Consider the following 21,255-nt stretch of genomic DNA (forward strand, 5'->3'; position numbering starts at 1 on the left):
ATATGCTAAAATATATTGTTTGAAACGACAAATGTGATATATCATTTATGCTATATGAACACAGAAACTAGGATTTATAATGTGTTAATATTTGAATTTAAGAGAAATTAATGTTTAATAATTTTGTTTAAATAAGTATATAAATGTATTTGAGTGCTTATTAACAATTATATTAGACATTGTACTACGCATTGCCATGGATTTGTGTAAATTCCTGCAAATCAGTTGAATTGTCACATTTTTACATGTTAAAGTTGTGACTTGATGATTAATTAAATAATTTATATATGGCTATGGTTAATTGAGTGATTTGAGAGCATAGTGAAGAATTATGAGCGGTAACAGAGGGTGTACATATGTGTACAGGTCTGACCGGGAGGTATAGTTGAGGCTTGACATATAATAAACAGCATAAAGTTGATATTGTTAATGAATGTGATTTGACACAATGGAAATGAGCGATACTTATGATGTAAATGTCTACAAAAATGTCAAAGACCACGACCTCCCCAACACACACGACGCGGTAAATAATGGTTACAATTCATCAACTTCGAAGGCTGTTACAATTGCTAGTAATAATTCTGTAGAAAAGAGTATCGAGACCAATGGATTTGTATTAAATTTGGATAAACCGTACTACGTATTCTGTGAAGACAAAGTGGGAAAGGATGAAATGATTAAACCACTGATTGACTATTCAATGACAAACTTATACGAGCCTCTACAGTTCATAAAAAAACACAATATACAACAATATGATAATTTGCAACCTTATGCTGATGTACAGCAAAATAATTTCTTATACCACCAAGTAACTAGTGGTTATGGCCACACTAAAGCTAGCCCCCAGTCCTCATTGAGTGGTTATGGCGAGCAAACCCTAACGCATACTTATAATAATGTCATCCCATACGATACGCGCTACCAACAACAATATAATGGCTACGAATATGCTAACTATTCACCAAATGTAAACTACAATGGTGATAAAAGTTATACACGAGTATCTGGTGACAAATGCAGTACGGAATCCTCAGATCACAGCGAAGCCAACAAATCTTGCAAAGACATAGCATCTATAGGCGATCACTCGACGGAAGATCATTCAACTATTGATAATCACTCGGATAATGCAGTGTCAAATGTATTAACGGGTGAGACTGCAAATGAAGAGGATCTCCCATTTGGCAACTTGATATCCAGATACAGCGATGTAACTCCGTGTTTGATGCTATCTAATGAAGCATCAATCCAGTCGAATGAAACCGTCCAATCAAGTAATCAAAAACATCCAACATCTCCACTCCAAGTTTCTACAACTGTCACCAACAACACTAGTTCTGGTCTCAAGTACGCAGGCTATAATAATTACTACTACAATGATCAAATAACACAACCAATACAAAGGATGCAGCAGATGCAGGGGGCACAAAATGTACACTTAATAGACTATAAAACAACATACCTTCAACAAATGTACAACACGAACGATTTGCCAATGGATGCTAGTGTTTACAATTGGCAATGGCCCATGTACAAAATACCACAAAACGTATACCAACAACATACACACTCAAATGCAAACTACCCAAGTATGTATAGCCAAAGATTGCTATATAACAAGACAGCAGGCGGGAAGTGGAATATAGATGATTTAAAGGATAAGCCATCTAGATTATCTGTAAAACGCGGTAAAAATTCATCTGCTGGTAGGCCCAGACTAAATAGGAGCGACTATGCATGTTCTAAGTGCCGCGCTAGGGCCACACCGCAATGGAGATATTTGCACGGAGTGGCTGTATGTAATGCATGCTACATGCGAGCAAGGAAGGAAAGAATGCGATTAAAACGTAGTTGAATTCACGCAACTTATAAGTAAATTGTATATTTTGCATTTGATAGTATAATATATAACATGCACAACATAATTACAACACCCCAACAATTCAGTTGCTAATTCTAGAGGTGTAGAGTTCTCTATAGCTGATTGGTTTCGCTATGTTAAGCTACCTGACAGTGATTTTTGTGGTGATTTAATTATCCTTATACTACCAATATATATATGTGTTACCAAATGACCATAGTGTAGCGAAGAATTTTCTCACAGCGCATAAAACGCTGCATAAACAATTATAAGGTAAACAAAACAAAATGCACAATATCTTTAATTTACCTGTTTTGGCAATTTTTATTTTACATAGTTGTAATTATGGTATGGAACAAATTAATTCAGTCGAAAGCTATGTAACTGGAAGGGAAGCTAACATAAATACTTCACAGCATGAATCGCCTCAAAACAATTCAGCACGACCAAATAAAGACATGATTAACGGAAAATTTGAGGCCGAAACTACACAAAACCCCCTTTCAAATAAGATGCAATATTTTCGACATGATGCAGAATCTACCACATGCGAGTCCAAAAAAGCAAATGCTGATTTTCACGAGCTTAAGTTAGCTAAATTACGGGATAAACTTAATGAAATGAGGCATATATTTTTAAAACGTGGTAAAAATATACTGAAGTTATATGACTTGGTGAATATGGTAATGGACGAAAACGCTACTAGCGTTGGAGATAGGGCTGCGTTGAATATTTGTTCAAATTTTGGTTGGGATGATGCAGATAGTGGCTGGAAACGTAGATTTTCAACTTACAACTACCACCTTTGCCGAATGGACCAGGGCGGGGGTGGCGATTGCTTCTTTCACTCACTAGCTGGTTCTCTACGCAATTCTGGGTATACAAAGGGTAAAATCAAGAGTTTTAACACCGATAACCCCCATTTTGCGCGATTTGCACCGATAAATTTAACTGATTCACACTATTTTACCCATGTGGAGTTGAGGAAAATGGCTGCAGCCTTTTTCATAACATATAATCCAGAGCGAATAGATGATATTGAACATTTTGACGAGGAAACATTTTTAAATAGAATGCAGTTTTATAAAGTGGGTGATATTAAAAATTTGGATACTAGTGAAGACAAGTATAAGTTTAAACTTAGTAAGAAAATAGGCACTGTGCCTATAATTACGATTGCCAATAAAGTATACAAATTGCATGCAGAAGTGTCTGGCAAACATTGGGGAGATGCTTTTGACAAAGCCGCTTTGGAAAAGATACTCAATATATCAATTATCCTATTCCGTAGCGGCGATTCTTGTTTGCTATTGGGCGATTACGATCGTTTTAGCTCCCCGAAGGCCTTTGTATTAATATATTATTTCAATATGTGTCACTACCAGTCTTGTGGACTGGTGAAAATTGGAAACCCGACAAAGATACAATCCACATATAGCAAAGACGAACTTCCAGACACGCTTTCTTTAATAGCCTTTTTGGACACTGGAATAGAGATTAAGTCGTAATTTACGATTATTATTAATGTAATTATTTGCTAAGTTTTAATTTATCGCATAGGCAATCACTCGTATTACATTATCACCGTGCAGCGTAATATCTTAGATTAGTTATTTGGTACAGTAGCATTGTACAATAATTGATTGTTTAGTGGTTGTGATTTCTAGTTTTGTTAAAAATTAAAACAATTAATCTGCATATACGAGTTTAATTATCATAAATTGATTGTTGAGATTAGTTAGTAGACAATTAACATCTATACTGTTAATTAAGAATATTTATTTAATTATTTTATTGCAATTACATAATCCTACGCATTGTATTTTGAATAACTGTTCAATAATGTATAATTGAAGTAAATTTTTAATTCAAATTTACAATTTCCATATAATTTTTTTCAGTATTTACGCTATAAAACAGAGTGTTAAATGTGGCAATTGGTTAATAAGTGTATTTTAAATGAGCATAAAGTGATTTCACATAAAATCACTTTATGCTCATTTAAAAAGATGGGAGATTTATAATTTACAATAGAAATACCACATAATAATGTGCAATTTAGAAGTGAACATGAAAATTATATGTCTAAAAGAAGTAAATATATTGATTCAACTGTTAAAAAACAAGAAAATAACCAAATGATATAATTACAAAATACAAGTGCCCAACAGATATATATATATATATATACTGTGGGCATACATATGTTATCATTTCTCAAACAAATTCTTTTGCCGACAATTATCCCATTAACATACTGTATGGTTCCATGCAGTAATGTTTTTAATTATAAATCGCAGTTAATTGCAAGCGAAACAATTAATACTGACTCACTTAGAGATACTTGGTTGACCAGTTTAAATCAGAACGCCGATGTCCATAACCACAAAAATGACAATAATAGTAACATAAGCGTCTCAAATTTGAAAGAATCTGCACTTTCTACTCTATTTCATCCGTCATCATCGGATGAAATACAACCCAAATGCAGAGACATATATGACGATCGATGGTTTGAGCCTTCGTGGCGCTTGCGCCATTTATTCAATGGTAACAACTATTCAGTGTGTGCAATGCATACTGTTGGCGATGGGAACTGCTTATACAATGCCATATCACCTATAATCACTTGTATAGATAATAGGCACAAATTAATTGTCCCTGCACCAACTTATGATGTCACTAATAAATTTAAACAAATGATATCGAGAATTATACGTTCTCAATGCAAGGAATACACTCCAAAATGTCTTAAATACTTGGCTGCTATTGATTTCATAGGTGTAAACTTTGAGGATAGAGAGGATCTGGCACAGTTTGACAATGAGAATTTTATCGAAAAATTGGAATTATATAAACAAGCATATGTCGGGGCTGGAAAAGACCTTGTGGATTTGGACCCTTTGATTGCAAAATTAAGAAAAAATCCAATGTGTAAAAATGCTTATAGAGAATTATTTGATCAACTAACCCAGTTCAAATCCCCTTTACACTGGGGAAACGAAGCAGATATAGCATCATTGGAGAAGATTTTCAACATCAAATTCATTATATGTCACGACAATGGAACAATATTTTCAGTACCCACGTATTTATCATGTCCACAATTTGTTTCGTTCTTGCATTATAGCGAAGCTCATTATTCCACAGCTGCTCTATTTGCCCACGTGGATACCAAAAATGATAAGAAGCACGCGAAGAGAATTTACTATGATATGCATAATATCCCTGAGTTCCTGAAAAGTTGTTTGAATTAATTAATCATTGGCAAATGTAAAATATATTATCTATCATAAAAAATAAACTATGATACATACGCTAGCTGAAAGGGCTTAATAGTTTTTATGTATCGCGCAAACTATTGTACAAAATTTACATAATTTTTTAACGAAATAGATGTTATTATAAGTTAACCATACAATTGTCTTGATATTGCAGTGACAGGTATATCCACCATTCGATTCTCATTAATGCTTGGTCCTTTATCGGCGTATTTCGAGTACTTGTCTAAATAACTGACACTGTACCTTTTATATTGTTAATGGAGTCTATGCTGACGTTGTGCATTTTGGATGTTATGTAGTAGTAATTGGACAGGGAATTATACAATACAACTCCCAGCGCAGGTATCACTAATGACCAATGTCTAAGTAAATGAGTAGCTACTTTGAGGGGTAGTATGTTATGCCATGACTATGCAGTATTGAATCCGGAATAAAAGTCCAACACAGATATACAACTGAATTAAAAGAATAATATACTGTATAGAATGATGCAGAAAACCCAGAACAAAAAATCCCTAACCACACTATTCATGGATACTCGTGAAGAATGTTAATAGTATGTGGGATGAAAGTTGTACATAGTGGGTATGTCTTGGATTATATCTCAGGTCAGACAGAACGGTTGTCATGCGTTTGAAAATGCTATTTTTGAAATAATATCCCACATAATTATTCCATACAATACAAGTGCAGATAATGTAACGCCCAGTGCAAATTTGATGCAAAAGGTTATCCCAGATACCCCTGAGCTCATTTACAACAAGATATTTCTAGCTTGTTCACATGACGTGTACAGTATATTGGCACTGCTGTATAAGAAGAATGCCTGGCCTCCGCTAGGTGTAGCGGATATTCGTGAATTTGGCTACGATACTGTGCCAAACGGAGTTGAATTGATTATATACTTGACAAGACCAACCTTTGAATCAACCGACGAAATCAAATCACAGATCTACAATGATTTTTCTATCAAAGATGATGAACAAGAATCTGGAAACGATAAAAACTCACTCATAAAATCAGCAACAAAAACTATAAGTAGTGCATTTGATTACAGTTTGAATGCTAACGAGGCTAAGAAACGTGTTTACGGGTGTGCAATCATAGCTATACCTGATATCTCACCTAGTTTTAAAGATTTACTTCTTTTGAATATGGGCCAACACTTTCAATTCCAATACATCAAACATGTTAAATCAACTAACCTGCTAAAGCATGACTTAAATGATAAAAGTTCTTATAAACATGAAATAATAGTTAGCAGTTGTGAGTTGTATTGGTGTGCCATAGGGGATGATATTATTAGTATGGAGATGGAAGATGCCTTTTCTGATTTCTACCTGTTTAATGACTCTATTTTGCCAAAGATCGCGTGTGATTCCATCATGAAGCTACAAGAATCAATTCTTAAAGGATCGATTGGAAAGATTAGGGCAATAGGCGAAGCTGGTAAGATTATAACGGATTTGCTTGTTTCGTCCCGAAGGAGGAAGACTGAGTGTATTAGAACCAGGTCGGTCAAGTCAGATAAATTGGAACACATATGTGCAGTGCCAATTCGGCACTTCACCTCACTTGATCATTCACAATCATCGGAATTAAATGTTCACTCGCCTAATCTGTATAATATATCGCAAAAGGTCAATCATTTAGTGATTTTTGATCGTAGGATTGACTACTATTCACTATTATGCACTTCCTCTAGTTATTTAGGACTACTCGATTCATTTTGGAGTATTGAATATGAATCTGTTACAGTGCCTCAAGATGTGGTAAAGGGGGTATCTAAAAAAAACTACCTGCCAGAGTGGCTAGAAGGTTATCAATCTTTGCTGAACCCAGGCGAAATTGATACTACAACAGTTTCATTGTCATCGCAAAATGGCATATTTAAGGAGATAAGGGATCTAGCCTATGATGACATAGGAAATCATTTACATAAAAAGGCTAATGAAATACAAAAGATGTATCAGGAAAAGGAGGATATGAAGACTATTAGTGAGATGGCCAAATTTATGAACAAATTCAAACAGTTACAACGTGAACATTCATCACTGGCAACTCACATTAATATCGCATCACACTTGTGCAAAATGATAAATAACACAATTAACCAAAAAATACTCAAAATTGAATACGATATAACACGGGCCAAGTTTGACAAACACAATGCAGGTTTATTGCGGGTCATATCTAATAAGCAGACAGTGCATGAACTACTGGAACAAATTGAAGATATGGTAAATTATCGCGTAAATATAATTGATATCTACCGATTACTGTGCCTACTAACACTTGTATATCCTATGTTCAGTGGAAAGGAGTTGTACAGCGTCAAACGAGCCATTATACAACAGTACGGTTTTGGCGAGTATTACCGCTTGAGCAATTTAACAACCGTGGGTTTATTGAAGTCTAGTGACACTAGCAATGATAATATCTGTACTAATGACAGTATTTTTAGAAGTAGAATCGGATTAACTCCCTTCAATAGCGATAGGGATGAGCATCAATGGGAGAAATTACGCAACAAGTTGAATTTGATTATTGATAATGAAAATGCAAGAAAAGACTTCATTTATTCCTTCAGTGGTTATGTCCCTTTGACAGTGAGATTGCTGCAATTTCTTCACACCTCCCCGCAGGGCTGGCAAGACATAAAGGAGACTTTGTTCTATATCGATGGACCAGTAGTACAAATTGATCTGGATGATTCTCAGCGCCAAAATTTCGATAGTAAAAAGCATCCCATTGGTAAATTAGAGCAACTAAAAGATACAGTAAAGCAAATAAGGGGTTCATTTGAGAAGGCATCGGAAAATGTCATTATGGAAAAAGAATCAAGGCTAAATTTAGTGTTCTACTATGGAGGCATAACTTACAGTGAGATATCTGCCATAAGGAAGCTAAACGAGATGAGAAACCAAAAGGAAAAGTACCTCATCGTCACTACAAGCATAATCAATGCTAAAAAAATATATAATCAGCTCAGAAAGGTGACAATATAGGTTGTTAGTTTGTAATTTTGATTAGTTAGTTTAGATACATTGATTAAAATGCATTAGTCAAACGGGGGATTATAACATTGAAGGAAAACGATAGAGGTAAATTCAAGTGGCTATTCAGACAAAATGAAGCAATGACATAGTAATAATCCTACCATCCGAATCATCGATACACCATGTCGAAATCGATAAAAGTGTCAATGCATGCAATGTAATAATTTCTACTCTAATGGGTTGTTGCTCATACTAATTAATTGGAGAGTTACTTGTTGTTATAATAACACAAATGACAAAGGTTATTACATTTAACTGAGTAAAGTGGCGAGCGCATTGTTGTCACATCAAATTATTAATATGATGAAAGGCTTATGGTATTTACATACTTTATCGAACAATAAAAATAGTTACTTTAAACCATATTAAACCTCATAATTATACCAATCATCCAGCATGTTTCTTATATATATTATATACATTGTTCGTTAAATGTACATGAGTGAACATATGGTTATTAATAACTTTTTGTATATTGATAACCACAAATCTAATTCTTAATCTATCTGCACATTTCCATCCTTCTTCAATTGTTATTCCTCTCTTTGCATCAATTATTTTTTATTTTTCGCTACTTTCGTGTCAATGCAATCATACTACGTGTACTCACTTTACATTGTTTCCCGTTCATCTAAGCATTTACTATTTGTATATGTATATATTATCTCATTTATATTTTCATCTAAAATTCAATTTTAATTAGATGTGTTTTGTATATATCAACTATTAGATATCTATCATTTGTTATTATATGGGTAGTGAATTTCTAGCTACTGTGTGATTGTGGATATGCTGCGATAATTAGTTGCATTACATTAGCCACATTAATCATTGAATAGACAGGATATTGTGAGTGTATGTATTTCGTGACGAAATTGCTAAAGAGTAGTATATAAAAGGATGGAGTTGTAATGAGATATATATTTCGTCATCAAGTAACCAGGTTATTTTTTAGCCACAAGGGGACCGTTATATCACTGATTTGACCAAGTTCCTTGGTAAAACTTGTCAAAGTCCCATCCGACTCATTGTACTTGATTTTTATTGTAATCTGATTGTCCGCAACTATCACATAAATAGCATTTACAAACGAATCACTGGGTACAGTCAACATGTGGTTTTCGCCAAAAGAAACACTGCTTATTATCACATTGTCAGCATGAACGTAATCCAACTGCAACTTCACTCCGTCATCAGCCGTGGATAAAACAATTTCTGGTGGCAAATCATCATTTGCCAATTGTAATGATAAAATTCTTTCATTGGAATTAAAACACTCCATAAATGCTTCAAGTGTTTGAATCCATTTTGGAGGTAGGAAATCTGAGGACAATTCAGTGTAGAAATCCTTTCTAAAATCTATTGTTAGTTCAGACATTTCAGAGTAAAAAAGTGTGGTTCGTATTTTATTGTCGGAGACTGTAAGAATTATTTTAGTGATGATGTTATGTTTAGGTACGATGTAAGATTTCTCACCGTCAATTAACAATATCTTCCCAATTCGGATAGACTCAGAATATTCCTTATCTATAGTAATGTCAACTGTATCAAAGCTCTGGCTATATTTTAGTTGTTGTGGTAATTCATCTTTGGTAAAATCCAACTCTATAAACTCAATGGGGATTTTAACTTTATCGAAGAAGTATGGATTTATGTCTTTAATCCATTGTGGAGGTGTATAATCATCGGGAAATGTAATAATTGATGAATCAATTTCTTGAATTGGTTCAAGATTATAATTATAGCCATAGTATATCAATAAAATCTGGTTATTGCCTATGGGATATATCCAAATATCTCGAAGTGACGTATCCCTGGGTAATTCATAACTATAAAAATCATGCCACTTTAAATATCCAATAAAATTGTCATTATTTTCGTATTCAAGCGACAAATGGATTGTGTTATAATGTCCACCTACTTCGAACGAATATTCAAGTGTTTCGGATGAAAGATCAAGTGTTGATGGTGGTGGGAGATTGAATATCATGGAAGAGAACCTACTGTTGGCATTAAGTATCCATTCAGGGACTTGTGTAATGTCTTCCATTGTCATATCCCATTTGGCCACTTCTTTTTTGAGTGATTGCTTTGGACTAGCCCTAAGATCGATACGGATAGTAAATTTCATATAACCCACGGGTAAAATATATAATAATACATCAGATACAGGCTTTATATCAACTTTCTTATCACCATAAGATATTGATCTAATCAAGTATTTTGTATTATCTTTATCGTGTACGTAACTAAATAAAGATTCATCGATATAAGTTAATGAATCGTGTAATTCATTTTGTGTCAAATCAACATCTATGTACGGAACTATTCTATTTAGACGTTCAACAAAAGTCCTTCCACGAAAGCCGGTCATCCATTTTGGAAATCTGAAATCATGTGGAAATTCTAATATTTCACTTTCATTATATGATAACTCAATTTCTGTTGGAATGGTATCATCGATAAGAAAAAACGAAATAGTTATCATGATTTGTCTATTGTAAATGCAATTTAAGTATATAGAAGCATCGTGTGCATTGGAGGGCAATTCGAAGTAAAAGTATCCATCCCAACTGATAATCCTATTGCTAATAAGAGGATTTATTACGATTTGAGAACCTTTAAAAATTGTTTGAGCTAGAGGAAGCGAATCTTGTGATAACTCAAAGGTTATATTATTATCTATTGTTGATAATTCCGTTCCAGTAGCACCCTCATTTCCCCCATTGCCATCATAGTGTTGCAAATCTAGGGTATCAGTACAATAAGATATGTCAAATAATAGAGTTGTGAGACCATAGATGGCAAAAATAGTAGGAATATTTACCAACTTCATAATTGTAAATAAGATGCACTATTGGTGTCGATTGACAGCAAGCTTTGCTTTTAGGTACAGTTATTGTAATTATGAACCCTAATATTTCTGTAAAAATTGCAGAATCTGGGAGTTTGAATAGTGAAAATAATGATTTATGATTTATTTTGAAATGTGATGTAAGTTTGAATACGTCATATGCCAACCCACTATTGCATGCTTATGATGTGTATTATATATGGATGGAGTGACAAATATCAGTGCATCTACTTTTAGCATTGGTGCAATTACATCCCCTGTCTAATATCCAGTTATTTATCGTTATTACATTATTCATTTGATTATTCATGACGATATCAACTTGAACGTTTGGAATTGATTAATACATCAATAGCGGTCTAAGTTGATTGTACAACAATTCATTTATACTATATATTAGGTGTTTAAATTTAATCATAAATTCAATTCCCCCAAAATCCTAACAATATTTAGTTGGAATAATGGTAGCTTATTATGTGCAATATGTGTATTAAAATGATCTAATTGTTACTAGATGTTATGATTGGGATTGCCCAAGTATTATGATGAGTTATGAGTAGTGGTGCTGTGTAGTATGATTATCATGGATTCTTTGTTTGGCCCTAGGGTAATAACTCTATTAACCAACGTGCCAATTTTTAGTGATGGTGTGCCTATTTCACCACATATTATTAAACGAACATGTGGTACATATTCTTTATCTGATGCTGAATCATTGTTTAAAGACTGCAAGTTCAAAATTGCCTTGGTAAACCAACTGTGTGGTATTGGCAGCGATAATATACACTGCATAACAATTGTTGATTGTAATATTCCACTTATTTAGTTATGATGAGTGACAACTTGACAGCTATAGATACTACTTTTATCATTCATAGTGATAAAAATGAAATAAAAAATACAATTAGCAAACTAATTTCCGAAGACAATATTACTATATCGAAAAATCACATATTAAGCAGTTATCTGCTAACAGAGGATGATTATTACACAGAGTTGTCGTTTCTAATGCACATTATTTTTGGCCCTCCAGGTATTTTTTCGAACATTGTATCATTTTTGGGGAATTTTCTTTAAAAACACAAATTTCCTCAAAACATTTAGACTTTACTTAAATAGAGTGGATTTATAACATAAATTACAACTACTGGACTCATCAACATTGGGCCAATTGCTGTAAATCATCTACTTTTAAATATCACAAAGTTGAACTTCCAGAATGTTTTGTCAAATACTTAAACTCTAACACTTTCTACGTCCCAGATAATTTGGCATGTGGAAAATACATTGTCAAATCTGATTCTGAGAGTGAATTACACTACTCAGATAATGAACTATCACCAAATGATTCTGTTGACTCTGTTATTTCACTATCAGACCCAGAACTAAATCATCCGATTATTGCAATATCTGGCGTATTAAGGGTACCGTATGTTTTATTTAGAAACATGCTGGATGTATGGTTAAATATCGCAATATATTTGTTCTAGATGGATGTTGGATTATAAATAATTCCTACACTGTAACAAATGAGAGGTATCAACTCAAACTATATAACTCAGGGATGTAATATTATTACTCAAGTCATCGTGCAAGTGGCGAGATTGTAGTTATCAGGAGGGAGAATTGTATCTAGTTGAACGGCGTAAAATTGATCCAAGTAATGAGTTTCGTCTGTACTACATTGACAACAGTTTAGTGGCAATATCGCAACTTCACTCGCACATAAAGTTGCCTTATTTGCAAAATCCAAACAACCGTATTGAAGTTGTCACTAATATAATACAGTTAAATAATGAAATACAAAATATAATCCGCGAATTAAGACTTCAATATTGTGCTGTAGATGTTGCCCTAGGAAGTGATGAATTCATTATAGACATTTTGCCTTGGGGTTGGAACGGACCTTTGGCCCATGAGCCATTGCTAGATTGGCGAGATTTGAGATTATTATACATTGCCAATTATAAGTTTGAATTGAGGCAATTATTCAGATGCGGTGTTGAAGCGATAAAAAATGTCTATTTTTTGTACATTGAGTCTGATAATCAAGTAAGGAATGGGCCCTTTGGCAATAGTGTACACCCGGATGATATTTGTGAATTGGAATATCAGTTCAGTTAGTAAAATCTAGTGCTTGGTAATGTTAAAACTCATCCCACATCCACAGAAAGATCCAATATTAGGATTGGTGAATATGAATTGGGAAGCTATACCATCATCATACTCCTCAAAATCAATTTTAGTTCCTAAAACATACATAACAGCCTTGCTATCTACAACCAGTACTTCATTGCCACGATCATCTAGATGGAATTCATCCATGGGATCAACTTTAGACCTGTCCACTAGGGTCATGTCATAAATATAACCATTACACCCTTTGACTCTTATTGACAATTTAACAATCTGATCTTCGCTAGAAATCCTCCGAATTTCATATAGTGCCCTATCCGTCAAATTCAATAGGGACTTTTTGGCGCGAGTGATAGTGGCAAAGCAGTAGATTCCATATGAGTATTTAACATTACATTCAAATTGTGGTAGAGTGTTGTTATAGAAAAAGTTCTTGCTTACAAAGAGTCGCAGCCTATTATACATAACATGATTGCCACACAACTAGCAAGTTACCTATCGTACACGCACAATAATCCATTTGGAGCAAAAAATTATTTCTAAAATTAAAAAATATAGATAGATACATTTTATAGTTGCCTCCAAAAGACTATTCTAGGATCATGCCTGCAAAAACCACGTACTGCCAGTGCCAAATTGTCACTGTCCAACATAGTCCTCCCCTTGCAACCAACTAGTATTTGGTGGTAATTATCTGGGCCATAAAAAGTCTCTTTTAGTCCCCTTACTGTGATATCATCCTCCAAATACACCTTCATTCCATTCTTCCACCCATAAGCCAAGGGCAAATCGTTGGACCGGGAAAAAATATAGACATTTATAGTATTGGCAAACTTGTCCATAATTCTGGTTACATAGCCAAGCATGGATTTATCGTTTAATTGTTCGTCGTAGTCGGTGGGTGTGGCAGAGGGGGAAATGTAAATGCGATAGCCCAATTTGGTATCTGCCCTGAAGCGTGTATACCACATTACACTGGGGAAGAGGAATAATAAAGCATATTTATTGTTGCTTTGTGCGTAGTAGAATGAGTTGTAGAGCCGTCCGAGGCGGTACCTCAATCCACCAATAGACATGTTTACAGAAAAAACGGCACAACAGTAGTGTCACGATGGGGTGTGGATTATTTATCAATGACATTAATATGCATAACTTAGTATCTAACCGTAATCGCATAGGTGATTCCAACAAATATTAAATTGTGTGTAAGTTCAGTCGTGTTTATTTTGAATTATATTTTTGACGAACTATTTCTACAATGTTTAATATTATAACATTTTTTAAAATTATTACAGTAGGTAAATAATATAAAGATGTTGATAATCCAACAACAATCCATATATATACATATACAAAATTGCAGTGATAAATATGGATTTGTTTAATTGAGTTAAGTCTCCTAAATTCCATATCTAATCTAGTAGAATCTATTATTTATTATTACTTGTTACCAATAGGTAATGTGTGAAATTGAGCGTACCAATAGTATTTATATGCTTATAATATCATTAAATGGACCCTATGATTAGTTGACGATGAGTTTCATTGGAGCTTGCCTTGGGGGTTTAACTGCCAGACTCATTTACCACCCTTTTGATACGAGCAGAGTTAATTTACAACTCAAACACTCAGGGCCAAGAAGTTCTATATTTCTTACCCGTGAAATTTTTCGGGAAAATGGGCTTTTGTATCTATATAGTGGACTAGGGTAAAACACAGTTAAACTAGACTTTCATGTATCGGTTCAATTCTAGGTACAGGAGTGTATATTAGTTCATATAATGCTATTTATAACAAATTCGAAGACAAAATTAGCACTAATTCAATGAAATCTGCATTAATTGCGGAGTGTTTAGCAAGTCTTATATTTGTACCCACGGCTGTTGCTACGGAGAGGGCGCAGGTAAGAAGTTTAGCAATAAGGTCAAACGGGAAATAAGTGAATATAGGATCGGAAATTCATTTAAAATTCTAGCTAATATCGTCAAAACTGGAGATTTGAAGGCGGTAACCATTCAATATACCTAGCTATTCAAGGGATATTGGTTAACACTGGGCGTTTTCGTGCCGTTATCGATAATACAAATGCCGCTATATGAGGTGATTAAATATTAACTTATAGAATATCAAAAATATGTTGCAAAAATTTTATGATAACGAATTGACAAGTAAACTAATTGCATCAGCCATGTCTGGAGGTGTAGCTTGGTGGATAACATCGCCACTCGACATAATTAGGTTTAGGTGATGAAAAATGTCATTCAGGTTGCAAATTCAAAATGCAGAGACAAATTTTAATTATAAAGGATTGCTTCATGTACTGCAAGGATAATATAGGGGGTGTGTTGTATACACAGGGGGCAAGGTATAGCGGGCTTATTTCGTGGATCATTGAATCGGAGCATTTTTGGAGCAATTAACTTCAGCACAGTGATCTTGATATCACATTTGTATGATGCCTACTAGTAGAAAGTTGATGAGACATATATCTAAGGTATCCAATGTAGAGCAAAGGAAATTAGAATATGAATTTAAATGTAGATTAGCTGTAGACGTTTCTAAAATATTTGAGGATAGACGGGAGAGATTTCCTAGGTAGTAACATCGTCATTTAGATTGATGAAAAATTCCCATCATGTCATTGCAACAATCATTGCCGTTTCATCTGGAACTGTACTCATTTCCCCGTCAACTTTGTTTCATAACGCTCTATTAAGACACCAAATTAAGCTTTCAGCGTTGTCTCTAGCTTACATATCTGCAAACCCACTCGCTTTTGACATCTTTGACTACAAGACATCTAAGTATTCTTTTACCAGGTATGATTTTGCTTATTTAGAATTTTTATATCTTTAAAAACTCTATTATCATCGTTTCTCTGTCTCAATCTTGCCGACTACAATGTATTGAAATGTATGCTTTTACTTTCATTCTCATCATTCTCCTACAGTCTGTGTTGCAAATATTTGGCTAAGAGGGCGCTAATCCCCGAGACATTCGCCATTTATCAATCAAAGTTGTCCTTATTTATCGCAATCACTCTTCTTTTGGGTTCCATAAAAGCTTATTTCGTGACTAATGACCTTAAAAATCCTTGGTACCAATCTTTGGGCTCATCAGACACATAGGATTTTGCGATGTAATTTTAGCAGTGTTTACAGTTTAATTACTTCGACATCTTACAATTTCTATAGTTATTCGTAATAATTACTCGTTAAATCACCCATAAATGTATTTTTGTTTATCTACAAACAGTACGTAATTTATCATATATATGCAATAAATTATATCTTATGAATATTGCAAATAAATAATGAACTTGTAGGAATATAACAATTTGAATATGAAAATGGATATTGATTATACAATACTCACAATAACTATAAATTAACAATATGTTGTTGTTATTATTATACATCATGTAGGTAATTTTAATAATTTAATATATAATATATAGTATACAAGTTATCAAATTAAACATACAGAAACATACACACGTAAGACCATGCAAATGAATCCCTAAACTCGTATATATGACATTATATTATTGGTTAATAATCAATAATTAATTAAATTATTATACTACAGTACATATATTAAAACATTTGATGTTATAATAAACTTGTGCTAGTTACACAACACTACATAGTATTGTTTTGTAAAAATGAATGGAATAATTACTTGAAGAGGTCCTGAAAATTGTTAACGATATGATATACAGCACTAGTGTTTTCCAGCACATACTTATACTTGCCACTGGTTTTATCAAAATTCAATGATCTACATCACTGGTTATATACCTTAGGCAGTTAATCATATCAAAATTTTCCACCAACAATTCTTTAAATGTTGGTTGTAGAGTGTTTTCAATAAATTCATCTTCGTTTACCGATATCGATACATGAGTGCTCAAACTTGGCTTGGTAGATACTGATGGAGTGGGTATGAATCGTGGACCGCTAATATATGAATCTAGGATGGCTGTCTTTATGTTAGAAGATATATCCACACCTAATTTGGAAATACAAAAGATATTGTGCATCCAAACATTAGTGAACCAGCTCATAGCCTTACATAACGATTCGCACACTGAAGATTCGATCTTCCATGGTCTAAAATCAATCTTATCGGTCAAAATGTTAAATTGTGCAAATTTTTTATTGTTAAAGTTACTAGACCATGATTCCATTTGCAGTAGTGTTAAATCAGGATCTAAATGATATTCTCCAGAGATATTTTCACTACTTTGCACCTTAATTAGATGAATTCCATAGACGCTCAGTATACGAATTATCTGCACCAATTGTTTAACTGCGGGGCTAGAATTGGTGACTTGTAGTATCTCATGGACTATGTTTGTGTCTGTATTAGTTATATGACATTACTCTTAAAAAATCTGCCCAAATCGCTCCAATCGTGAGCCATTAACGCTTCTCTGGGCCTTATCATATACAGTATGAATGATAAAGTATCCGTTAGAAAAGATGGATTAACTATATGATTTGCAAAATGAGGTATTGCATTGGCTTGCAAATTTTTAATTGCATTGCGTGATGCCAATCTGCGCTGAAAACCTATATTGTGAATTGAAAGGGCAGGGTATACAATGCTCGTTAATCTGCTAGATTGGAAGGGCCTGATTTTGTTAACAGTTTCCAAATAGGGCACTATTAGCAAAGAACAACTAGGATTAATATTTATTTTGCTATTGATAACATCTGACTGAGCAAGAAGATCCATGATATAACTCGTGTTGATCATATTAGGATCATTGTATGGAATCTAAGTAATAAAATACATACTTTTAACAAATGATCATCTAAAAGCGCCGCCATTGTGTTAAAATTTGGGTTTACTTGTCCAGTAGTTAGAATTTTAATCAATTTGTTATTTATGATATTTATTGATTCATCCTCCCTGAGTTACTAATCAATTACTTTGACAATGAAAACACTAAACGAATAAATTCATCAATTCTGCTAGAATGATCTTTAAACGCATCTAACATATCATTTAGATGTATTTTGAACTTCTTATCCTTCCTATAATCCCTAAATCACACAACTAATACCTCGTGTAATAATCTAATGCTAAAATACAAGATCTTATATCCTCCCTATACACATTGATCAGATTTGACAGCATTAATGGATCCATAACAATTGATTCAGAAGACAGTATGCTTTGCAGTCGCTGTAATAGTGTAAGCTCATCAGGCGGATAAACAAAAAGTATTTTTGCTATTTGTCTCAATTTGATAAGATTCCGATTATACAAGTCATTGCATGTGCATATAATGGGCCTCTGTAACAAATTTATTACCTCTTAACCTTATAACCACCCTCTTTGGTCCTCTTTTCCAGCAGAGACACTAATGCCGAGATAACTTGTTCTTCCCCTGAAGCAAGTCCATCAATCTCCTCTAGCAAACATAGGTTTGGTTGGCCGGTTGTGGAATTTGTCGTTGTTATTGACAAAATCATCGGCATAAGTCGATCTAGTTGACTCTCAAGCAATTACCCTTAGTGCGATCATCGGATGCATTAATCTCCACAACGTTGTAGTTAGAGTGCCTAGCGATAACATGAACTAATGTTGATTTTCCGACGCCTGGAGGACCCCCCAGTATCAATATCCGCGGTTCACCCCCCCTCTCTTCCAAATTTTTCCACGAGTTAAGCCAACATAATGCCTAAATCATAACTAGCTAACCTCCCTATTGACCTTTTCATCACTTAGTAGATCTGAAAAGTACAAAGGCTTATACTTATCAACCCAAAGTTGGTCCTGGGCACATTCAGTGACAACTTCCTCTACCTTTCTCTTCTTGGTCTCAAAGATCAGTTCATCTGATTCAATTAGTTGCCTAAATAATTATTTTACCCACTTAAACAAATATTCAATGGGCTTATCCAGCAATTGTGTTAAATAATTACTATTACTATTATTATCTTCAGCTGCAATGCTATATGATCGCAAATATATTGGTGTATGTATTTTTGAGAGGGGCTTGAATTGGACGACGTTGGTAGAATCTGTGAGATCGAATAAATTTGAACTTTTAACGACCTTAAGTAGATCGTTCTGAAGTATCTTATAACACAACGAAGACATAAATCTAACGTATGTCTTGTTATTCTTAGATGCAGATTTTGGAGAGCGCAAATTGCCATATTTATACATATTACCCATTTCAATCAACCCAAATGAAGTGTAAGTCGATCCAGTATTAATGCCAAGACCAAATGGTGGTCCTGCAGGCCAAACAAGCAGGTCAATATGTTCAGAAGATGGTTCAGAAACATTATGTGTAAAATTGTAATCTATTTCATGCTGACTTCCGTAGATATCCTTTAGTATGTCATGTGTTTCATTGTGTTTGGTTTGGACTTGGCTTTTAAATAGTCTATACAAGTTCTTCATGGCCCACTAACAGATAATTTTAGCATTTCAACCATTCAATCGTCACTACATTTTGCAATCAATAATTACTCACATATAGACGCTATATACTAGTTACACTATTAACACCACCCTTACTACCCTTATACACCGTCCATACTCTTAGACAGATTATTTTGTGTTCAAATTGATAAACTGGACTAGTAATATATCTATGTTAACTAGTATCTATTGAAGAACAACTAATTCAATAAATTATTATCAAGAGGGATTCGTGGAAATTTTGCACTTGTGAAACAAAGATTTTATGAACCTTGAAAACAAAAACATATTTACAAAACACAACTTATTGCACATCTTGTTTGCAGATATAATGTCAAACGCGGATTCACACCCATCGTCACTGATAATACCCATGAACTCCTTATGATATATTGATTGGCTATATATACTCAATTTAATAATCCTCAATCTGATATCGATCAGCTCAAACCAGCCTATCACGTGGCCAATGCAGTTCCAAAAACTACCCAATTCCAAGTGTTTGCGAAAAATCCGTGAAGAATCCGACCAATCGTAAACTTGTGATATTTTCATCCTCAGAGATATCATGTAGATGTTGTAAAGTATTACAGCATAAAAAATCCCAAATAAAACATCTATTGTGTAGTGCCCCCTAGTCACTACTATTAGGAAACATATTACACTCGTGTAAAGTATTATAATTATATGTATGAACACATTATCCTCCAGATTGAACCAAAGTAACGAACACAAAATTGTGGAAAATGCGTGCCCCGAAATAATGTTATCAGTGCAAGTTAGTGACAGTCCAAAATTACCGCCTATAATTGTCAATAATTTGTTGGAAGAGTTAAAAGAACCCGGCACGCAATCCTTTGTAGCACTAGGTACTGTTGTTGCTGCGATAAAAAAACCCCTAATGAAATATCCAACGCCCATTAACAACATTATTCGCATTAGATTCACCAGTGCTTGGAAAGGAGGTGCAAAAATCATTATCCTCATGGTTAAAAATAACACCATTATGGATATTAGTATATTGACACGTTCGAATGGTAAAGACTTGTGTTCTTTAAAAACCTCGTGAATCCTATCGGCTAGGGGTGACATGCTAGAGTCATATTGACCTTCTGTAATCAACATAAGATAAGCTTGAATAATTATTGATAATATTAGGATTACAGTCGAAATCGTTAATCTCAAAAACAAATTCCGTATTGCAACATTGAATAGATCCGCCAACTCATCATATATTTCACTAGTGTTATTTGTTGCATCTTTGACGCAAGAGAACGATCCTATACGATAAATATCACATATTGAGCTTCCAGAACTACTCATTCTGTTGACAATTCCGTCAAAAGACACGCTCGAATCATGTATATCACAAATTACAGTATCACCAAATTTCATTTAACATATCAAAAACAATTTTAAAATTTCCATTAAACAAAGAAATGAAATGAAATAACGCAAATTATTAACACTGTGATATGATGCTTCAATGAACGATTATTAATCGCTTATTTCCACATTATAATATCACACCCTACACTAACCAAAGATGCAACAGTCCTTATACATACCTTGAGACACTTACGTAGATTATGCAAAAGGATATTAGTGTTA

General features: G+C 33.9%; 13 protein-coding genes across 13 annotated transcripts; 7 read left to right on the top strand and 6 right to left on the bottom strand.

Annotated features, from left to right (window-relative positions):
- Positions 1-448: 448 nt before the first annotated feature.
- Positions 449-1,861, top strand: BmR1_04g06230 (hypothetical protein; the record flags this gene model as incomplete). Its single annotated transcript, XM_012794397.1, has 1 exon — positions 449-1,861. The coding sequence occupies one exon, from the start codon at positions 449-451 to the stop codon at positions 1,859-1,861; it is 1,413 nt and encodes a 470-aa protein (XP_012649851.1).
- Positions 1,862-2,154: 293 nt separating this feature from the next.
- On the top strand, positions 2,155-3,375 carry BmR1_04g06231 (conserved Plasmodium protein, unknown function; the record flags this gene model as incomplete). The annotated part of the gene is made up of 2 exons (XM_021482489.1): positions 2,155-2,215; positions 2,237-3,375. The coding sequence occupies 2 exons, from the start codon at positions 2,155-2,157 to the stop codon at positions 3,373-3,375; spliced, it is 1,200 nt and encodes a 399-aa protein (XP_021337715.1).
- BmR1_04g06232 (hypothetical protein) lies at positions 4,072-5,124 on the top strand (the record flags this gene model as incomplete). Its single annotated transcript, XM_012794398.2, has 1 exon — positions 4,072-5,124. The coding sequence occupies one exon, from the start codon at positions 4,072-4,074 to the stop codon at positions 5,122-5,124; it is 1,053 nt and encodes a 350-aa protein (XP_012649852.2).
- BmR1_04g06240 (phosphatidylinositol N-acetylglucosaminyltransferase subunit P, putative) lies at positions 5,277-5,683 on the bottom strand (the record flags this gene model as incomplete). Its single annotated transcript, XM_012794399.1, has 4 exons — positions 5,277-5,374; positions 5,395-5,532; positions 5,562-5,606; positions 5,629-5,683. 4 exons carry the CDS (start codon positions 5,681-5,683, stop codon positions 5,277-5,279), a joined length of 336 nt encoding a protein of 111 aa, XP_012649853.1.
- Positions 5,684-5,738: 55 nt separating this feature from the next.
- On the top strand, positions 5,739-8,159 carry BmR1_04g06245 (Sec1 family; the record flags this gene model as incomplete). Its single annotated transcript, XM_012794400.1, has 1 exon — positions 5,739-8,159. One exon carries the CDS (start codon positions 5,739-5,741, stop codon positions 8,157-8,159), a length of 2,421 nt encoding a protein of 806 aa, XP_012649854.1.
- BmR1_04g06250 (hypothetical protein) lies at positions 9,142-11,046 on the bottom strand (the record flags this gene model as incomplete). The annotated part of the gene is made up of 1 exon (XM_012794401.1): positions 9,142-11,046. The coding sequence occupies one exon, from the start codon at positions 11,044-11,046 to the stop codon at positions 9,142-9,144; it is 1,905 nt and encodes a 634-aa protein (XP_012649855.1).
- A 592-nt stretch (positions 11,047-11,638) lies between these two features.
- BmR1_04g06255 (hypothetical protein) lies at positions 11,639-13,188 on the top strand (the record flags this gene model as incomplete). Its single annotated transcript, XM_012794402.1, has 5 exons — positions 11,639-11,870; positions 11,891-12,097; positions 12,184-12,488; positions 12,509-12,600; positions 12,627-13,188. 5 exons carry the CDS (start codon positions 11,639-11,641, stop codon positions 13,186-13,188), a joined length of 1,398 nt encoding a protein of 465 aa, XP_012649856.1.
- A 6-nt stretch (positions 13,189-13,194) lies between these two features.
- BmR1_04g06260 (iron-sulfur cluster assembly protein) lies at positions 13,195-13,665 on the bottom strand (the record flags this gene model as incomplete). Its single annotated transcript, XM_012794403.1, has 1 exon — positions 13,195-13,665. One exon carries the CDS (start codon positions 13,663-13,665, stop codon positions 13,195-13,197), a length of 471 nt encoding a protein of 156 aa, XP_012649857.1.
- Positions 13,666-13,769: 104 nt separating this feature from the next.
- Positions 13,770-14,276, bottom strand: BmR1_04g06265 (hypothetical protein; the record flags this gene model as incomplete). The annotated part of the gene is made up of 1 exon (XM_012794404.1): positions 13,770-14,276. One exon carries the CDS (start codon positions 14,274-14,276, stop codon positions 13,770-13,772), a length of 507 nt encoding a protein of 168 aa, XP_012649858.1.
- BmR1_04g06266 (Mitochondrial carrier protein) lies at positions 14,736-15,666 on the top strand (the record flags this gene model as incomplete). Its single annotated transcript, XM_021482491.1, has 7 exons — positions 14,736-14,908; positions 14,929-15,123; positions 15,150-15,207; positions 15,229-15,300; positions 15,323-15,444; positions 15,466-15,517; positions 15,538-15,666. The coding sequence occupies 7 exons, from the start codon at positions 14,736-14,738 to the stop codon at positions 15,664-15,666; spliced, it is 801 nt and encodes a 266-aa protein (XP_021337716.1).
- On the top strand, positions 15,656-16,328 carry BmR1_04g06275 (hypothetical protein; the record flags this gene model as incomplete). Its single annotated transcript, XM_012794406.1, has 3 exons — positions 15,656-15,795; positions 15,816-16,019; positions 16,040-16,328. 3 exons carry the CDS (start codon positions 15,656-15,658, stop codon positions 16,326-16,328), a joined length of 633 nt encoding a protein of 210 aa, XP_012649860.1.
- A 549-nt stretch (positions 16,329-16,877) lies between these two features.
- Positions 16,878-19,623, bottom strand: BmR1_04g06276 (chromosome transmission fidelity protein 18; the record flags this gene model as incomplete). Its single annotated transcript, XM_012794407.2, has 10 exons — positions 16,878-16,980; positions 17,001-17,562; positions 17,586-17,982; positions 18,003-18,117; positions 18,138-18,251; positions 18,272-18,502; positions 18,523-18,697; positions 18,721-18,892; positions 18,913-19,066; positions 19,088-19,623. 10 exons carry the CDS (start codon positions 19,621-19,623, stop codon positions 16,878-16,880), a joined length of 2,559 nt encoding a protein of 852 aa, XP_012649861.2.
- A 240-nt stretch (positions 19,624-19,863) lies between these two features.
- On the bottom strand, positions 19,864-21,039 carry BmR1_04g06277 (sphingomyelin synthase 2, putative (SMS2); the record flags this gene model as incomplete). The annotated part of the gene is made up of 1 exon (XM_021482492.1): positions 19,864-21,039. The coding sequence occupies one exon, from the start codon at positions 21,037-21,039 to the stop codon at positions 19,864-19,866; it is 1,176 nt and encodes a 391-aa protein (XP_021337717.1).
- Positions 21,040-21,255: the final 216 nt, after the last annotated feature.

The sequence above is a fragment of the Babesia microti genome, chromosome IV (genome assembly GCF_000691945.2).
Source record: "Babesia microti strain RI chromosome IV, complete genome".
In the NCBI taxonomy this organism is placed as follows: Eukaryota; Apicomplexa; class Aconoidasida; order Piroplasmida; family Babesiidae; genus Babesia; species Babesia microti.